The sequence below is a fragment of the Ctenocephalides felis genome, unplaced genomic scaffold, assembly GCF_003426905.1.
Source record: "Ctenocephalides felis isolate EL2017-DRISC unplaced genomic scaffold, ASM342690v1 CF-g0.4_SCAFFOLD_01886, whole genome shotgun sequence".
NCBI classification, from domain to species: domain Eukaryota; kingdom Metazoa; phylum Arthropoda; class Insecta; order Siphonaptera; family Pulicidae; genus Ctenocephalides; species Ctenocephalides felis.
Window position 1 is genome coordinate 95,127,736 of NW_020538040.1, and position 19,980 is coordinate 95,147,715.

Here is a 19,980-nt window from a genome sequence, read left to right on the forward strand (position 1 = left end):
ATGCACTTGCAAAAACCATGCCATTTTTCGATTTTTATTTTTTAGCAAAAAAGTGCCTTTTTGTAACAGTTTTTGCAGGAATGCTGCTCTCTTAAATTTATAGATTTGTGTAGTGCTCCCAGAAATCAATTAATTAATTATCTAATTGGATTCTTAACATGTGCCACCTAACGAGTACAGTCTGCAAAACGTCTCTAGTTGTGTAAAAAAAATTACCATTAATTTAAATTATTAAATAATATCAAGCACTACGTAGATGATACGTAATCGTACCAGTATTTTCTTAAAGCAGATGTTTAATATTTCACAAAATAATATTTATTAATAATATTATTAAACGGACTGATTCTGCCGCATAACAGACCATTAATTTAAATGATTAAATAATATCAAGCACTACGTACATGATACGTAATCGTACCAGTATTTTCTTAAAGCAGATGTTTAATATTTCACAAAATAATATTTATTAATAATATTATTAAACGGACTGATTCTGCCGCATAACAGACCATTAATTTAAATGATTAAATAATATCAAGCACTACGTACATGATACGTAATCGTACCAGTATTTTCTTAAAGCAGATGTTTAATATTTCACAAAATAATATTTATTAATAATATTATTAAACGGACTGATTCTGCCGCATAACAGACCATTAATTTAAATGATTAAATAATATCAAGCACTACGTACATGATACGTAATCGTACCAGTATTTTCTTAAAGCAGATGTTTAATATTTCACAAAATAATATTTATTAATAATATTATTAAACGGACTGATTCTGCCGCATAACAGACCATTAATTTAAATGATTAAATAAATAATATCAAGGACTACGTACATGATACGTAATCGTACCAGTATTTTCTTAAAGCAGATATTTAATATTTCATAAAATAATATTTATTGATAATATTATTAAATGGACTGATTCTGCCGCATAACAGACCATTAATTTGAATGATTAAATAAATAATATCAAGGACTACGTACATGATACGTAATCGTACCAGTATTTTCTTAAAGCAGATGTTTAATATTTCACAAAATAAAATTTATTAATAATATTATTAAATGGACTGATTCTGCTGCATAACAGACCATTAATTTAAATGATTAAATAATATCAAGCACTACGTACATGATACGTAATCGTACCAGTATTTTCTTAAAGCAGATGTTTAATATTTCACAAAATAATATTTATTAATAATATTATTAAATGGACTGATTCTGCCGCATAACAGACCAATGTTATGGCATGTTATCCGCCGGATGTTTTTCTGTGGCCCGCGAAGCAATTCTCAACAACAGATTATTTTTCTAGATATTTTATCAAATACGATTGTATTAATTAATTAATAATTTTGTTATCAAATACTGGTAAAAACTTTTGTTCGCAGAAATAGCATTTTCTGATAAAATAAATATTAATCTAAATATTATTTTAACAAGCTTCAATATTGCAAGAAAAGTTGGGAACTTGTCCGAGAACATAGCAACAACGCATTTTTAAATTTAAAATGATTAAACAGGTAAATCTTATAAAGTCGCGAGGGTTAAATCATCGTGAATTTAAAGACTTTTGGCAATTTAAAGCGTGTATATGGCGTTGTGCTTTTCAATACTAAAGTACGTTAGCTCAATAGTGATGCAATGCTAGGAGTATACAACTCAAATGGCGAACTACAATTGATTTTGGATATGAAAGAACAATTGCAGTACTTTCATTATTCTAGCATTAAAGAATAATATCTTTTGCAGAATCTCGTGTTTTGCATTTCATATTTAGAAAAAGGAAATGTGAAAAAATTTTAATCATGATTCCAAATGTTCAAAGCCAACAAGACAACTGTTTTCATGTAAAATAATACAGAATGCAAAATCGTACAGACTTAAAAAATGTATTTTTTTCAGTAAACATCAAAATTTTCCATAAATCTTATGTCAACCCTGAAAAATTTCTGCTTTTGAAAAAAAAACGCAAATCAAATTATGATAATTTCTTTTTTTAGAAGTACGTATGTGTGCGACACTTACATAAGTCCACAAAAGAAAAGTCGCTGGTTAATAACTAATTCATTTAGAAAAAATTCTTAGTTGAAGATAGTGCCGGTTTTTAAATGTTGTTTCATATTCTGTGTTCCAATTTTGACTATAGATTTATCTGCAGCGGTAAATGGTACATTGGAAAACATATGTCACACATGCAATCCAGGCAACTTTTTTTGTGGACCTTTATAAATTTCAGCTATGAAATTTATAAAAAATTATCACCTATCAAAACTGAGTAATTAATATCAAAGCTGCATACGCGTTGCTACTTTCCGCATTAAAAAATTAAAATAAAAAACAAAATTAAAAAAACGAATAATATTGAGCAGCTTATATAAAAAAGCATTGCCAAAATTCTTATTAACGTTTTCAAGTAAATTACTTTTTCCGTTTAACTATTTTTTTGTTTTTAATTTGTATTTATATTCATAAATACTTATAGAATACACTCGTAATTATATAAAATATATACTTTTTTCAATTTTGTATTTTTGTTTTTAGCTTGTGCACTCATTCCCGCACTCATTCAATGAATCTTTTGACTTAATTTTGGTTCAGACTTTTGAGTTTATGAAAAAGCTTCAATTTTATTAAAAAAAAGTTAATTTATATTTATCATGGGTTGTGACCGTAACATTTTTTTTAAATTTTGTTCGAAATGAAATTTGATCAAGATTTTTTTGGGCTTAGGGGGAAGTCCCGTAACGCAGGACGGTACCAAGTACCGGACACTCTATTTAACACGTATTATTTAAGCAAGTATAAATCTTTTCATTTCAAAATACAAGAGAAAGCGGCACTGGGGGCACACAGGTACAGAATCACGCGCTAAGCCTCACTTGTGACGCACACGGGCGCGGCGGGAGCAACTGTTTGCTGTTTTAGGCGCAAAATCACGGCGTCACCTAAATATCGATGGAAGTAATTCTAGTATATTTATGCATTTGCATTTGAGTGGTATGCAAAGATAAAAGTTGAACTTGATTGTTATCCGTAAAATGGAAGAATATTATTAGATCTTTTAACCAATTTTAGTAGGTGCCACCAAATAAACGAAAATGTCTGTCCCTTAGCACACCAAGTCGTCCCTTAGTGCCGGACAGTACACTGATATTTGTGAGAATATACATAATTTATTCCAATCAATTAATTTTGTTCTGTATGAGTGGTAATGGTCACTACATACCCGCAATTTTTGTATTTCCTATTTGAAGAATGAAAAGCTTATGGTGAATGCACCAGCTGAGAGCATCTGTGTGGCGCAGCCAAAAGGGGTGATAAATAGTGACTTTTTTTTTGCAATATCAGAATATTCGTCAAAGACACATATGCAGACATATGTGATCAATGCAGGTTATTTTGAATTGTCCGGTACTAGGTGTCACTGTTTAAAATCATATTTTTTGATACCAAAGTTTGATTGATAGTATTAATTATTTTTTAGCAAAGATTGCGATTTTGTTAATTTAGTTTGATTTCTAACTTTGTTATCTAACGTAAATCGTAATTTAATAAGCATTTCGTAAAATATTTTTTGATTTATTTATAAATAACCTAAGGTGTCCGCCACTAGGGAACTTCCCCCTATAAAAAAGATTAATTTTAGCCGCTCTATCCGCTGCAACATTTTAAAAACAATTCTTAGATATTGGCAAGGAACTGGTTACCTCAGATAAAATTAACTGATTTGCAGGCCTACTGTACAAATATTTTCCGATGTGCACAAGAAGTACATAGTTTTTTAATGTCTTGCAGAAGAATCATTTCTATCAAAAAAAATATAAATTTGATATTAAAATTCGAATATAAACCTGTTTTTGAGAGAACTGGATTTTTTCCAGAGTTATTGAAATCTCACTCGTTTCGCAAAGCATGACATAACATAATTTAAGTATGGATGTTAGTATTTTAGCGTTGCAGTGGGTAAACTATCAATGTATCGATGTCGAATTGTATAAATTCATTAAAATGAAATGATAGGCTTCACTTTTAGGACATACAATTACGTTTTAAATTAATATGATTACATGTGTGTTTTAGATATATCAATTGGAATGTTTAGATTTAAGGGGGTTGTTTGGTTTTTATTTATTTTTTTTGATTTTGAGAATTTTTGATATTAAGAAAGCTGAAAACCTTTTAAAAATTATTTAAAAAAAAAATCATCTCAATATCTATTTTTTTGACGAAGTTATAGATATATATATATCTCTATATGTATGATCCTCTGAAACCGTTTTTTTTTCATCGCTCCGCGAGCTATTGTATGCCAGCTGCTCTCTTTTTCATTATAATACCTCATGCACATGACTTTTTTAATGTGCCAACATCTTTGAACACCATGGTGTATTAGTACATTAAATTAAATGGTGTATTAAACATTATATTAAAAACTTTAAATACGTTTTACTCAAATTGACTTTTTTCAATGCGGTGCCACAAATTAAAAAAAAAACTATAAGTCGGATCGACTTCGATTTTCTTTTAATTTGTTCAGCACTGCAGTAACTAGTTCCCCTACCTCAAACTACTTTATAACATTACGCAAAAAATTTTTGCGAAGCTTCTCGTCCCAAAAAGGCCCTTCTTAACACTTTTTTTTAAATAGCTGCCATTTTTTTTCTTCTTGCTTTTTTTTCTTTCATTTTGGTAGGGAGACTGGATTCAAACTTCTTCTTCAACGTAGTTTCGTTTTTTTTGTTTCAGGCGATGCGCAACGGATTTATCTGTGGCACCGCAAAAGAGATCGATTTTCCAATGCCCACTTTGGCGCCACCTGGTTAACAAATGACGGCGACAAAAAAAATATATAAAATTTCTTAATATTCTATGATTTTGTAATTTTTGTTTAAAAAAACCGCATGTCTCTATGATGAATACATTTCTAGAAAAACAAAAACAAATACCTTGCATTTTTTGTAACATAAAAAGAATAACCCCCTTAAGTGAAGGCGAAAACTTCATTTTTTCTATATCTAAAAATTTAAACCTCAATTTCGGTTGATTTAGTCAATTATTACATAGTTCAGTAAGCTCATGCAACTTGCCTTAAGGCAAAATGACACTTTCAACTAGTTTTATGAATAATCCATAGTACTTAAGAAGAGTATATCAGTATTTACACGTAGACAAATATTCAAATTAATATATAATTTACTATTTTCTCAAAATTATTGCTAAATCTATCAAAAAATGTATGTATGTATAATACTTACAAACAACTAGTTGGTTTGGTATTTTGCCTTGAGGCAAGTTACATTAACTTCCCGATATGTGTAATTAATCGACCTAATCAATCAAAACTAAATTAATTTATGATTGATTAAAAGTATTCCGAGTGGACTTATTACACATAATTGAAAGCGAACGAACACTTTGACACGGAGTATTTTCTAAAAGTAAATTTTCAGAAATCAACAATTGTTATAATTGAACCAGTTTCCATAGGACTTTAATGGCTTGATATGTTCATTAAAACCAAGTACTCTAACGTTATACCAAGTACAATTGTCCAATTTTAATTTTAACAAACGTCAAAAAAACTACTAATTTTCTTAAACTTTGATGAATTTTTAAAATTAAACTACTTGTCGTAAGATCGTAATATTTCAATAAGTCGTATAAGACCATACTATATATATATCATCAAAAAAAGTTTCATAAAAATCGGCTCAAATTTTTTTTTCAACAGTTAATTACAAGAAAACTGCTCGGTAGATTTTCACCTAAAACTAATCAGTATCATTCCCAACTAATATCTTTCGAACAGTTTTTGATTTTTTAAAATCGATTCAGTAATCGGTAGTATTAGCTTAAATGTGGACGAAAAGTTTAACACTTTTTTTCAAATTACAAAGAAACGGCTATGCAGATCGTCGCACAAAACTGACAAACGATAGTCTTCATCGAGATACATCAAATGGCTTTTAAATTTCTGAAATCGATTCAGGCATTTTTGAGAAAACGTCGAAAAAAGATCTAATTTTGACAAATGCCAAAAAAACGATATCAATTTTTGCAAACTTTGATGAATTTTTAAAGCTAAACCAAATGTCGTAGAGCCGCAATATTTTAGTATAATCTAGAAGACTATGGTATCTACCGTCAAAAAAGTAATAATAAAAATCGTCGAAAAAAAATTTTTTAACACTTTATTACAAGAAAACGGCCCGGCCGATCTCTACCAATAACTCATCAGCACGATTTCCAATCAATATCTTTCGAACGGTTTTTGAATTTTCAAGATCGATTCAGAACTGCGGGCTAAAACGTGGACGAAAAATTTTTCACTTTTCTGCTATTTACAAAGAAATGGCTTGGCTGATCGTCGCGCAAAATTGATAAGCGCTAGTCCTCATCAAGATACATTGAATGGCTTTTAAATTTTTGAAATCGGTCTAGCCATTTTTGAGAAAACGTCGATTTACGGCAAAAAAATTGTTCACAAACACATACTTTTTCCAAATTTGGTCTCATTCGATTCAGAATGGCTTGAAACGTCGAGAAAACATCAAATTAGCGCATGGGATTTTTTGATGAAAACATAAACTTCTCCCTCGAAAAGTTAATAAATGTAAATGTAAATATAAATAGTATAAATATAAATATAACTAATATTAATTTCTATATCTCTTATATTATAATATTCCATAACGAGAATCACATCGATGAAATGATCTTTGAAATTCCAGACAGTTATGGATTTGCCCTCCCAGGAGGCCGTTCAGTGGGCAGACGGTTTAATGTTGGTGTATTCGATAACCGACCGAGAAAGTTTCAATTACGTGCAGCGAGCCCGAGCCGAACTGTTCGCGGACGGCGACACGCCCGCGCTGGTCCTCTTAGGGAACAAAGGCGACATGGTCCATCTCAGGCAAGTCGGGACTGAGGAAGGAGAAATACTGGCCAGGGACTTAGATTGCACGTTTAACGAGATCACGGCGGCGGAACAGGTTAGCTAGCTATCTTGTAGATAATAATAAATAATGGGTGTGCTGCTCGAACCCTGACAAGTTAAACTTCAACTCGTATCAGGGAAATGTAGTGTGAGAGAATTGCCCATTACCATTTCGCAACGCGGAGACACAATGCGCTATTTGCAATTGCAAATAGGTTCTTGATCTATATTTTCAGATGAAAATTGGATCATATCAGTCGACTTTTTTAAACGCTAACGATTGCCGATCTTCATAACACACAATATTAATTGATTACCGATTACCGGCAATTACAATTGATTAATTCTCCGTCGGTCGGCGTGGTCTGGCCAGACTTATTTCGACTTCAATTAGAAAAAAATACTTCTAGTAATCCTATCGACTTGAAATTTATTGACTTTTATTAATATTTCATTAGCTGTCGATCAATGAAAAAATCAGAACGAAAAAATGTACAGAAGGATAATTATAAGGATATTAACTTTTTTATACTTCGAACGGTCGGAGTGGTCTGCCTAGACCACCCATACATTTTGTATGAAATATACGCTTTTTGATATATGTAAACCAGTATTTTTTTTTCTGGTATTTTCTATTCAAACTGCATTCTATATTTACTAACATGAATGTTAGTATTTTCATGATGAGAGTTCCTTGAAAACCTACCAAACTTATTGGTCATCGCAAACATTGAAAATCGAATGAATAATGCGCACATTTTCAACAATTTTTCTACCCGTACTGCTGTCGAAACTTTTTCTGGCAAACCTGTTGTGAAATTATATTTTCAACTTGAATTTTACAGCTCATTTCAAAGGCGACGCACTTCATTTCGTTTTCATTTGAATTCATTTCGAAGGAGCCGAAAAAAAATAAATATTGTTTTTCATTGATATAAAATAGAAAAATAAAAATAATAAAAAAAACAACGATATTTTTATATTCTTTGATTTTTTTATATAATATAATATAAAATAATATATAATTTTTTTATTATAAGCAAACTCAACACATGCAAAAGACGGTAGGAAAAAGAAAAAATCAAAATTATAAATATTTACTACTAATAATCGTTAACATATAAGACACCAAAAACTCATTTATCTCATATAAATGCATGTAAAATGAATGGTAGTTCAGCCAGACCACTCCGACCGTTCGAAGGTGAATAAATATCCGAGCGACAGAGGGTTAATTATGATTGATTTACATATAGAGATAATTGAACTAGTTATTATGGCATTCTTTCTATAAACATTAAAAAATAATTTATAAAATAAAAAAACAGATCTAGATACATATTGTAAAAGTATTGAAGTCAGTACCACGCTCAATTTTGTTTGCCTATAGATTTAAAAATTATGTATTTAAATAGATGAAAGTCTTGGTAATGTCTCAAGAAATAATTAAAATCTATAATATTAACACTTATTATTAGGCGTTAATTATCACGTGATCGATTTTTAAGAATTCTTGGACCCTCCTTCCCCCTTGATGATACGTGGTGATCATAGACCTTATACATATATGTATTATAGGGTCTATGGTGGTCATATTTAAAATCACCCCGCACCCCTCATCAAGTATCAAGTATCACGTGTATTTTTAGTACCTAGAAATAATAGTATTTTTTTGTTTAATTGATATTTTTTTATTAGAGGTACAAAATAAATACACGTGATATCTTAGCCTTCAAGCATCATGTGGTTAATAGATGCCCTCTTAGATATTAAATATATTCTATTTCTTTTTTAGTGTACTTAAATAAAAACGTGATGTTAGTTTTCTCCGTCATTTGCAAATCCTGCTATCTAGCACCTATTTTTGTATGATTTGCCAAGTCAATATCACACTTAATTTAATTTTTATATTGTTTCTACAGTTTTGTAATTTCCTATTGAAAAAAACACTTGAATTTGTTAAACCATTAAATATAAAAAAGTTCAATTCAAATTATTTGGTTTGGCTAATACAAAACTTAAAAAACGTAATTTCTACTAATTCAAAAATCACGAAATGTTTCGATATTGCATCCAATGATTCGAGTCTACAGTTCTTAAACTGTCAAAATCTGTAAAGGTGTTACAATTTCATATACTTTTAGTAAAATTAATATAAATTGCTTTGCGTCTACGGCAAATTATACATTTATAAAATGAAAGTTTAATAAGCAAAACCTGTTATTTTGTGATTAAACTTCATGACTGAATGAAGCTTTTATATTGTACATAGGTCTGACAAAATGGGTGAAAACAAGTTAAATTGAATTTAAGAGGCAAAACGTCACATTAGAATATATTTGCTTACATATTTATATTTTTTCTGTGTTAATATTTTTATTGAAAGTACCTACTATTAATGTATATAAATTGTGACAATATTTTTGTCTATTAGTAAAACGTAAAACAAAATGCGCTATGCAAAAATCTACAGTGAATTTGCTGCGTTTTTGTAACTTTCCAGCCTTGAACATTTCATCTTGAACTTGTATATCATAGAACAGAAAAAAAATCTCATACTAACTTATGCATGCTATATTCATTTATACATTATTCTAATATAAACTGTTTAGCTACGGATGTCGTCCTTGGAAGACATCTACATAACGTGCTGTGTGTACGGATGTCGTCCCTGGACGACATGCGGTGTTTGTTTTTGCTTTAAGATTTATCACTACTATTAAGAATTCTAGTCGTTTATTATAATTTTTAGTCCATTAAGAACGTAATTTTTAGTTCTTCAGCTCATTTTAATTGATAATCATAAACAGATCTTGAAATATTTTAGTCTTCTATAATTTATAAATCATATTCTTTGAACAGGTGACCCAGGTTGCTGACGCCTTTTACGAATTATGTCGAGAAATAATGGCAGCTCGCCGCAAATCTAAGCAGAGTTTGCTCGACCGAATGCTCGGCGGCAAAAACACAGGCGGACGAGCTTACCTGCGCGGCAAAAGCGACAGTGCACTACCAAAGAACGGAATCGAATAAATTATATCGAAATGAGATAAAATGAAGGAGAAATTATTTAATACTAAGCAAATACATAGATACTGAAATATTTATAGTAGTTTATAAACGGAGGATGTAAACATCAACGAAAGAATAAGCCTAATGCAAAAAAGTTTTCCGTTTATTTAAAATGATATTTAAGAAAAAGAGTCCGGCTTTCATACTTAACGCTAAGCCCAAAAATCTTTTATACACATTTTAATAAACGAAGAATAATATTTAAGATCACAACTGCTATGGCATATTAAGATTTTGTAAAAACTTTTATATAGAACGAATATTAGTAGAATTGATATAATAAATAAATTATGAATATAAAAAATTAAATCTATAAAGTGAGAAATTTATCTAAATTTTGTCATTGTAAATCATATACATATAGTATAATTTCTATAAAAGTAATTCATGTACCTTAATATTTATACAAGTTTATATCTATTTGACGTTTTCTAAAACAATACAATAATGAAATTGATAAATATATATATATATATATATATATATATATATATATATAACAATTATATATAGCATAACAATTTGTGAAGAGTACTTAAACAAACTAAATTGTTATTGATTTTTTTTTATTTTACCAACAAAGCCTTAAAATTAGAATTTTTAGGCGTAATAACCTAGTCAGTAAACTCGCGATTGAAATATTTTTTAAAATCTTAACACATATATTTTCATGTTAAATGTGTTTATAGTATCATAAATATAATATACTTTATACCAATGCGTTTAGAAGACTAGTTATTTAAATATTTTTTATGTTTCTAGATTTTTGAATTGTTTAAAATTATATTGATTATATTTATATTTATTATATAAAAACAAATAAATTATGCCAAAAAACAAATATATACTTTATTTTTACCATAAATAAAATCCACACACACACACACACACACACACATATATATATATATATATATATATATATATATATTACTTTCAAATGATGATAGGTATATAGGTATAACAAAAAGATAATAAAAAAATATAGTAAGCATAAAATTATAGTAATTTAGTTTTTTTTTATCATCCGGACTGATTATTACTCTCCTCACAAAAACTATTCTGGTATTCCTCAAGGTAGTGTTATGAGTCAAATATTATTTCTCTTATTCACGACTGATATGCCACTAGATTCAGCCTTAACAATAAGCATATATGTAGAAGACATTGCGACTACTTCAAGGATGCTCTAACAGCTACTTCTCAACTTCAAAACTAACTGACAGAAGTAGAATTATGGCTATAACATTAAAATCAATGTAGACAAATCACAACATCTTAACATCTCATAAAGAAACCGCACAAGCCCTTCATGGTTTATACCCAACTATATGACACGCTAAGAGTTAAATTTATTTATTTATTTTTATAACCTGTGTTATGTATGCTAACGGAGGTTATAAAAACATAAGCTTAATTTTGCAAAATAAATTGAATGCACATGTACATCCTGAAATACAATCATGTCATTCAGCCGACTGAAGAGAAAATGGTTCAGTGATCTGTCACAGTCCACAACAAATTTTCACACAAGTTACTTATAATAGAATACTTATTATTGTTATTATCAATTAACTAATTTTAGGTATTTGTGATGAATTTGGTAAAAGTCGCGTCAGTATCTGCTTCGCTTCTTACTCATGGAAAATGTCTCTCGACATTTTTAAGTAAAATTAGGTATCTACGAAGTACTTATGCGGAAGAAAAGGATTTGAGTATGTTAGCTATTATGGGACCATTTTCCAGTTATTTTTTAACTCTAAATTGTTAATTAATAAAATTAACAAATATTTTACCATTTTACTATCCTGATTCAATGCGCCAACTTTTGATGAAACTTGCCAACACACTTTACTACATTGTTTTAAAAAGAGAGCCTCTCAAACTCGACCAATTAAAAAAAATTATATTCATGGTTGAACATATAGTCCAAATTCTTGAAAACTCGGGGCATTGTGGAATTTTTCACTGTGGCCCTAGAAATGTCATCCAATGTTTAAATGAACAAAATTAATAAAAGTTACCCACAATAACCAAAAAAGCTCATAATATCCAGGTCTCACTTAAAAACTCGTAATTTCCAAACAACATGAGATATTTTTGTTCTATTTCTTTTTCAGAACAGTTTGGGTCCATTATATTTATTATCCATTATCCATTATGCCCTGTTTCGATTTGACGTTGTGGTCTGGGACAATCTGTATATATATATATATATATATATATATATATATATATTCAGTTAATTTAAATTTAGTTAAAAAAAGTTTTTTAAATAAATATGCAAACGGGCGCAAGGATCGATCTATTTGAATGATTCAGAAAACATTCGATTCCTATTGATAGGGAGATGTGGCAATTAAGTTTTGGCAAAGGCAAGTTCAGCTATTTTAAAAATACAGGGTAAAAGGTGCTAAAAATTTTAATTCAGTTTTTGTGAGAACGGAGCATCCGACTTGAATGATTCAAACTTGTATTGACTAATTGAAGAATTTATAAAATTGGTAAAACAGGTCTAGCAATTTTGAAGGTACAGAAAAAAAGCTCAAAAAAAGTTATTTGGCGGTCAAAAATGATCATTAGATATATGCACATCAAATTATCAAATATATCAGAGTTTTTGAAAATGAGTACAAATTTTGTTACAATTTTTTGGGTTCCACACCAAGATTTTGAATTTTTAAAGTTCACTTATACGGTTCAAACAAATTTCAAAACTTTCAGAAAAAAATTACCTCAAAATTATCAAAAATATACAAAGTTTTAAATTTAAATTTTAAATTAACAATTTATTTTAAAAATGTATATATTTCACATGGGTTATTCTAATCGTTAGCAATATATCCTCAGATAGATGCCTCATTCGGCATGTTATTGTAATTATTTTCAAGTGTTCTATGCGATAAGATAGTCGTTATAAAATATGAGCGATAAAATATATAGCATTTATTATTAATCTTATTAGCATATATAATTATCTATTTGAAAATATTTAAAACTCATTCTGCATGTTATTGTAATCTAAATATATATAAGAAAATATCAAGAAGAGAGCCAAATATTATTAGTGGATTAGAAGATTGGAAAAACTAATGGAGAATAATAAATTTTGAGATAATAAGCAAAATATTATGGTAGACAGTTCGAATTTTATGAAGATAATTAATGTTTATAAAATATATAAAAACCATGGTTATCTTAAAAAAATATCGTTTGATAAAGGTAAACAATTTTTTGTCAATACTAATAATGAAGAGACAAATATTATAAATAGAAGAGGGTATGACAAAATCTACATAGATGGCTCTAAAGTAAATAATAAAGTAGGGTGTGCTATGATTCATGAGAAGAAAGAAGTTCTTCAAACATTGATAAAACCACCAAATTTTGTCTCGGTATATACTGCGGAATTAGTAGCTATAGGAGAAGCGATGAAATATATTAAAGACTTGAAAATAAGAAGGGCAATTGTATGTGTGTGTAGAAAAATTAATAATTATAAACAAAAAAAAACTTTTTGAGGATGCAATTTACACAGAAAATCGAATGGAGTTAGAAAATATAAAATTGTTAGGAAATGAGACAAAAATTAAAGGGATCAGGCGATATTTTGAAATAGAAGGAAATGAAAAGGTGGACAAATTAGCAATAATAGCGACAAAACAAGGAGAAAAAATGGATATTGTGCACAAAATAATTTATGAATTGATTATAAAATCTAAAATAGATATAAGTTTAATTTAGTGATAAAATGTTATATATTTATTTCTAATGCACATGTATATTCATTATGTTTCTATATGACCAAATGTGATATAACGAAGTCAAATAAATATAAAAAAGTGTTATTGTAATCATTCTCAAGTGTTCTATGCAATAATATCGTCGTTAGAAAATATGAGCGATAAAATATATAGTATTTATAATTATCTATTTGAAAATATTTAAAACAATTGTTATTAATCATTGATCAATATTTATTGCCACTGATTTTTTTCCCTTGAGTATTTAATTCTGGTACGGAAAATTCCAGCACAATGTCTTGCACCACTAGTTTTTAACTTCCCGTAGGGTAGTTATAGTAATGAGCCGAAAATCGAAAATGAAAATTTTTGCATTTCTCGACGTTTTCGAACATTTTGGCGTACCTCACAATCAGAAAAAATGGATGTGTATTTTGTATGTCCGCATTTTTCGCCCACGTTTTCGGGTGCACGGATTAACCGATTTGAATAGTTCATAAAACATTCGCTTCCTATTGATAAGGAGATGTGCTGATTAGTTTTTGGCAAAGACAGGTAAAGCAGTTACGGAAATAAAGAGCAAAGAGTGCAGAAAATAGAAATCGAGTTTTTGAGAGAACGGAGCATTCGATTTGAATTATCTAAAAAACATTGAGTTTATATTGATTGGAAGAAGTGGATATTAATTTTGGGAAAAGCAGGCTCAGCCATTTCAAAAATACAGAGCTAAATGTGTAAAAAATGGCAGTTTTTGAGAGAACTAAGTGTCCGATTTAAATGATTCAAAGAACTTTCTGCTTTTTTTTCTTTTTTTTTTCAAAAAAAAATTTTTTTTGTATATCGAAAATAATTTAAATTTTATTTTTAATTCTGACTGAAGATCTAATATACTATAAACAAATGATTTCAACTTTGCAATTCAGTTTATATAATTCTTAAAAATATTAGACAATGTTATAGTATTTATAATAATCTATTTGAAAACATTCAATGTTCCTCGAACATTTTGTTACAGTACGGGAAGTTCCAGCAATTTGCCTTAAGGCACGATGCCATACACCCCACTAGATATATTATGATTTATAAATATCATAGTATATTATGTATCATGTGTGTGTATTCCACTTTCGTAGTAAGTTTCAATTACGTGCACGATCATATGTTAACTGATCGTGAATCATTAAAATCTATTAAGTTATTTTTCATACAAGTGCCTCATTCTCGATGTAATCATGGTATTCATAGACGGTTTATTCCGCATGTAAAAAGTCACCGTAATTACCGCCACTTAATATCTTTATTTATACTCCAACTTTATGCAACATATATAGAACAATTGTTGAAGTTGGGTAGTTGCTCACTCATAATGCAGTATCTAGCAATTATATTCATGAAGAAGAAGTTGCTATTCATGAAGTTCGTAACAAGTATAAGATAACCGAAACTACAATAAGTACCATAATTACGTTCGAAATCTGCAGAAATCCTGCAGCCGCAGGAAACGATGTCAAGCTATGGCAAAACTAACTTAAACTTCATTTAAAATCGAGCACAGAGTGATTAACAGTTGTACATAACGACACTGTTAAAGCATAATTTATATGCTAATTGTTCATGTGCATAGGAGGTGATGTAACGATATTGTTCCTTCTGCAAATATTTTCCATGCGCAAAGTAGACGAATGCCCTTTTTATTATGGTTCGCATTGCATTTGAATTTTCTTAATGCAAATTTACATTTGCATATGATGTTGTTATTACGAATTAATTACGGCTCATGCTTTTGGAAAGTTGGTAAAAAGCACTAATTATAGGTGGTTACTTATGTATGAAATATATGATTGCAAATCGCACTTTTAATACGTTACCATATTTTATAACAATGTATTTTTGTGATTTTTAACTTCACGTAGGTTAAGTTATAGTAAAGGTAAAAAATTGATAGTTTTAGCATATAAGAACATTTTGGCATACCTTAGAAATGATAGATGTATGTGTTTTTAAATTTCTTACATACTTGACACTTTTTCTTCCATACATATTACTTTTTGTTACGTATTACATTCATTTTTTACTTTTTCGTAACGTATTACATGTTTATTACTTTATTATATACTTATTTACTTTTTCCTTTTAATTACATATTTGAATTTTAACTTTTTTCCGAAGGTAGACGTCGGTGTATTGACTCTCCACCTCAGTCATGTTGCTTCTACGGCTATTGCCCCCTCTGCATATACGTATGCTGCAGCAATGCCCACGAAAGGTCATTTTCACTTGAGATATTATTTGAAAACTATGATTTCAAGTAAAAATTTAGTATCAAGCTGCTTTGATACCAAATCGACCGAGGTTCAATTTGAACCCGGGGCTAAAATTTGCTAGCCCACGTTCTTACCATAAGACCACGGCCGGCCCATACTATGTTTGGCTACAATTGTTCTTTCCGAGTGTATGATCAACTGATTTGAATGATTTAAAAAGCATTCAATTAGCATTGATATTTAAATGTGCTGACTTGTTTTGGCAAAGACAGGTATAGCCGTTTCGGAGATACTGGGCAAAATGATTAGGATGATTCAAAAACATTTTACTTGTATACTTGTATAATATGCAAATCACGTTATGAGATTAAAATAGATGTTAGTAATATGCATGATACTAAAAAAGTCAAATGTTCGATTTTTCTCTATTTAATTTTCATCATAATATTCAATAAAATTCAAAAAAATTCAAAATTAACTAGTTGGTTTGGTATTTAGCCTTGAGGCAAGTTACATGAACTTCCCGATATGTGTAAATAATCGACTTAATCAATAAAAAATAATTTAATTTATGAGTGATTAAAAATATTCCGAGTGGATTTATTACACATCATTGAAAATACGTTAACTCGGCGTATTTTCTGAAAGCAAATTTTCACAAATCAATAATTTTTATAATTGAACCAGTTTCCGTAAGACTTTAATAGTTTAGCATGTTCATTAAGATCAAGTAATCTATCGTTATACCAAGTAAATCATCTAATTTTGATTTTAACAAACGTCAAAAGTTCCATAAAAATCCATATAAATTTTTTTTCAACAGTTAATTAAAAGAAAACGGCTCGGTAGATTTTCACCTAAAACTGATCAGTTTCATTCTCAACTAATATCTTTCGAACAGTTTTTGATTTTTTAAAATCGATTCGGTAGTTTGAGCTTAAAAGTGGATGAAAAGTTTAACACATTCTTTCAAATTACAAAGAAACGGCTCGGCAGATCGTCTCACAAAACTGACAAATTATAGTCCTCATTGAGATACATCAAATGGCTTTTAAATTTATGAAATCGGTTCAGGCGTTTTTGAGGAAACTTCGATCAAAGGTTTAATTTTGTTAAATGCCAAAAAAACGATACCAATTTTTGCAAACTTTGACGAATTTTTAAAGTTAGACCAATTGTCGTGGAGCCATAATATTTTAGTATGATCTAGAAGACTATGGTATCTACCGTCAAAAAAATAATGATAAAAATCGTCGAAAAATTTTTTTTTAATACTTTATTACAAGAAAACGGCCCGGCCGATAACTACCAACAACTCATCAGCACGATTCCCAATCAATATCTTTCGAACGGTTTTTGAATTTTCAAGATCGATTCAGAACTGCGGGCTAAAACGTGGACGAAAAAATTTTCACTTTTCTGCTATTTACAAAAAAAAAAGGGCTTGGCTAATCGTCGCGCAAAATTGATAAACGCTAGTCCTCATCGAGATACATCGAATGGATTTTAAATTTTTGAAATCGGTCCAGCCATTTTTGAGAAAACGTAGATTTACGACAAAAAATCTGTTCACACACACACACACACACATACAAAAATCGAGGAGAATGGCAGGGCCCTTATATCGTCTTAGTGCTATAAGAATTGCTTGCGCATTTCGCACAATATCGGCGGAAGCAGTGTGCGTCATTTCAGGAACTGTGCCTCTCTTAGTCTTAGCAGAGGAAAGACGGACAATTTACCATAGAAGACATCAACAAATGAGTCCTGAAAAGTTAAGATTAGAAGAACGGCAGAATAGCATTGACCGATGACAGCAAGTGTGGGATGTCGCAGTATAGGGCAGATGGACGCATCGTCTCATTCCTAACATCAAAGTCTGGCTAAGTCGCAAGCACGGCGAAGTAAATTATTATACTACGCAAATGCTATCGGGGCACGGCTGTTTTCAAGCCTACCTACACCTCTTCAAGCACGATAGCTCGCCGGATTGCCCATATTGTTTGGGCGAAATCGAAGATGCTGAGCATGTGTTCTTTGTGTGCCCGCGATTTGGTGCTCTACGGGATGATGTGGAAGAGACATTGAGATGCAGAATTACCCCAGGTAATGTTGTTGAAGTGATGCTGACAAGCGATGCTGCTTGGAACGCCATAGACAGATTTGCGAGAGATGTTTTAATGGACCTGCGTTCTATAGAGAGAGAAAGGGCGAATGGGAGTTCGCCCATTTAAAAGATAAGTATAATGTTTATGAATTATAACACTGATTATAACAAGTTAAAAATTTATATCATTCTAGATCCTCTCCCCACGAATGCCTAACGGCGGTTTCCGTGGGGACCAGAGGCAAGGGCAAAGCGGAGGTTTTAGTCGGTATTATACCAGGGCGGTATCGAGTCCGACATACCCAGACACACACACATACACACACACATACTTTTTCCAAATTTGGTCTCATTCGATTCAGAATGGCTTAAAACGTCGAGAAAACATAAAATTAGCGATTCGGATTTTTTGATGAAAACAAACTTCTCCTTCTGGGAGTTAAAAAAAAACAAACTATTTTTGCTTACATTCTAGTGTGTACAAATTGACTAACGTCTAAATAGTATTTAGACGTTAGTCTAAATAGTATTTAGACGTTAGTCAATTTGTACACACTAGAATGTAAGCAAAAATTGTCTAAAAAATTAATTAGTTTAAATGTTCCAATTATTAATAGCCTGGTTATCACAGTGTAATAGTGTAGTGTATTTTTGTATAATTAATTCTTTTTCCACTGAATGACGGTCTCGATGAAGACCGAAACGTATGGATAAATAAAGTATTTAAAAACTACTTTAGTTTTTTTTCTTTACTTGGTGTTACTGCCCGATTCTAAATAACTCATCAAAATATATATATATATATATATATATATATATATATATATATTAGAGATGTGCTTATTATATCCGAAGCCGGATCGACTCGGATTTCACGCCGCTTCATGGTAGAGTTATATGCGCTAAACAACTCCACGACTCCGACAATTTTGAAACCGAAATACTCGAAACAAATGTGTTCTATAGTACGCTGTTCATGTATCTAAGGATTTGTCAAATCCCATTAATTATTTGAAATAAAAATTTATGAATAATTATCAATAAAATAATTTTTCTAAAAAATTTACGAATAAATGACGGATTGTAAAATTTTTTGGTCGACCAGATGATCGACTCAGTGACTCGTATTTTTAGCAGTGTTGCCCAAAGTAAAAACGCAAAACTTGAGAATCAAATTCAATTTAATGATTTCCTTTTGATGAGAAAATTGATTTTTTGGATTAATTTTATATAAAAATTATGTAGTAAACTTTGTAATAAAAGCAAAACATAATACTTCTGCCTTCAAAATTTTTCTTCTGCTATTTCCATTTGAAAATTAATATTATATCGCGTAGTTACATTAGCATTTTATTACTTTTACACGATTATATAATTGTGTAAAAGTAATAATATAATACTGAATATTTTTACTGCTTAAATACTAATGATATCACTGATAAATTATGTACTCTAAAGTGATGTTATTTCAGGCTATGGAAAAACAATATTAAATAAATGTATTTCGTTTCGTATATTTTTCGGTATATTTACGGCCAAAGATTGTCGCAGTTAGAAATGTGACCCCTTACTATTCAATAAATTATACATTTGAGCTATTCACACTTGAATACAATTTCATTGTTCTGTATCTTTAAAGTAACATTTTTGTATTTTTTGGAAAATACACAATGGTATTTATTTTGACTTTTATACCTAAAAAAGGACATAAAACTGCCTGCGAAACAAGAAAGTGACCGCTTCTTTCTCAAATCAAAAACGACAAAAACACTAAATGCCTGTACGAGTTAACAGATTTAATACCAGTTTAAGGAAGTCGGATATGACAAAT

General features: G+C 29.9%; 2 protein-coding genes across 2 annotated transcripts in view; one reads left to right on the forward strand and one right to left on the reverse strand.

Annotated features, from left to right (window-relative positions):
- LOC113378430 (ras-related and estrogen-regulated growth inhibitor) overlaps nt 1-10,209 on the forward strand; it is a 33,320-nt gene extending 23,111 nt beyond the window's left edge. Inside the window, exons 5-6 of the mRNA XM_026618961.1 lie at nt 6,758-7,018; nt 9,826-10,209. Of these exons, the coding sequence (XP_026474746.1) occupies nt 6,758-7,018; nt 9,826-9,996 (432 nt within the window). The 3' untranslated portion in view covers nt 9,997-10,209. The remainder of the gene's footprint in view (nt 1-6,757; nt 7,019-9,825) is intronic.
- Nucleotides 1-19,980, reverse strand: part of LOC113378429 — a 295,400-nt gene that overhangs the window by 38,901 nt on the left and 236,519 nt on the right. The gene's annotated exons all lie outside the window — the stretch shown is intronic.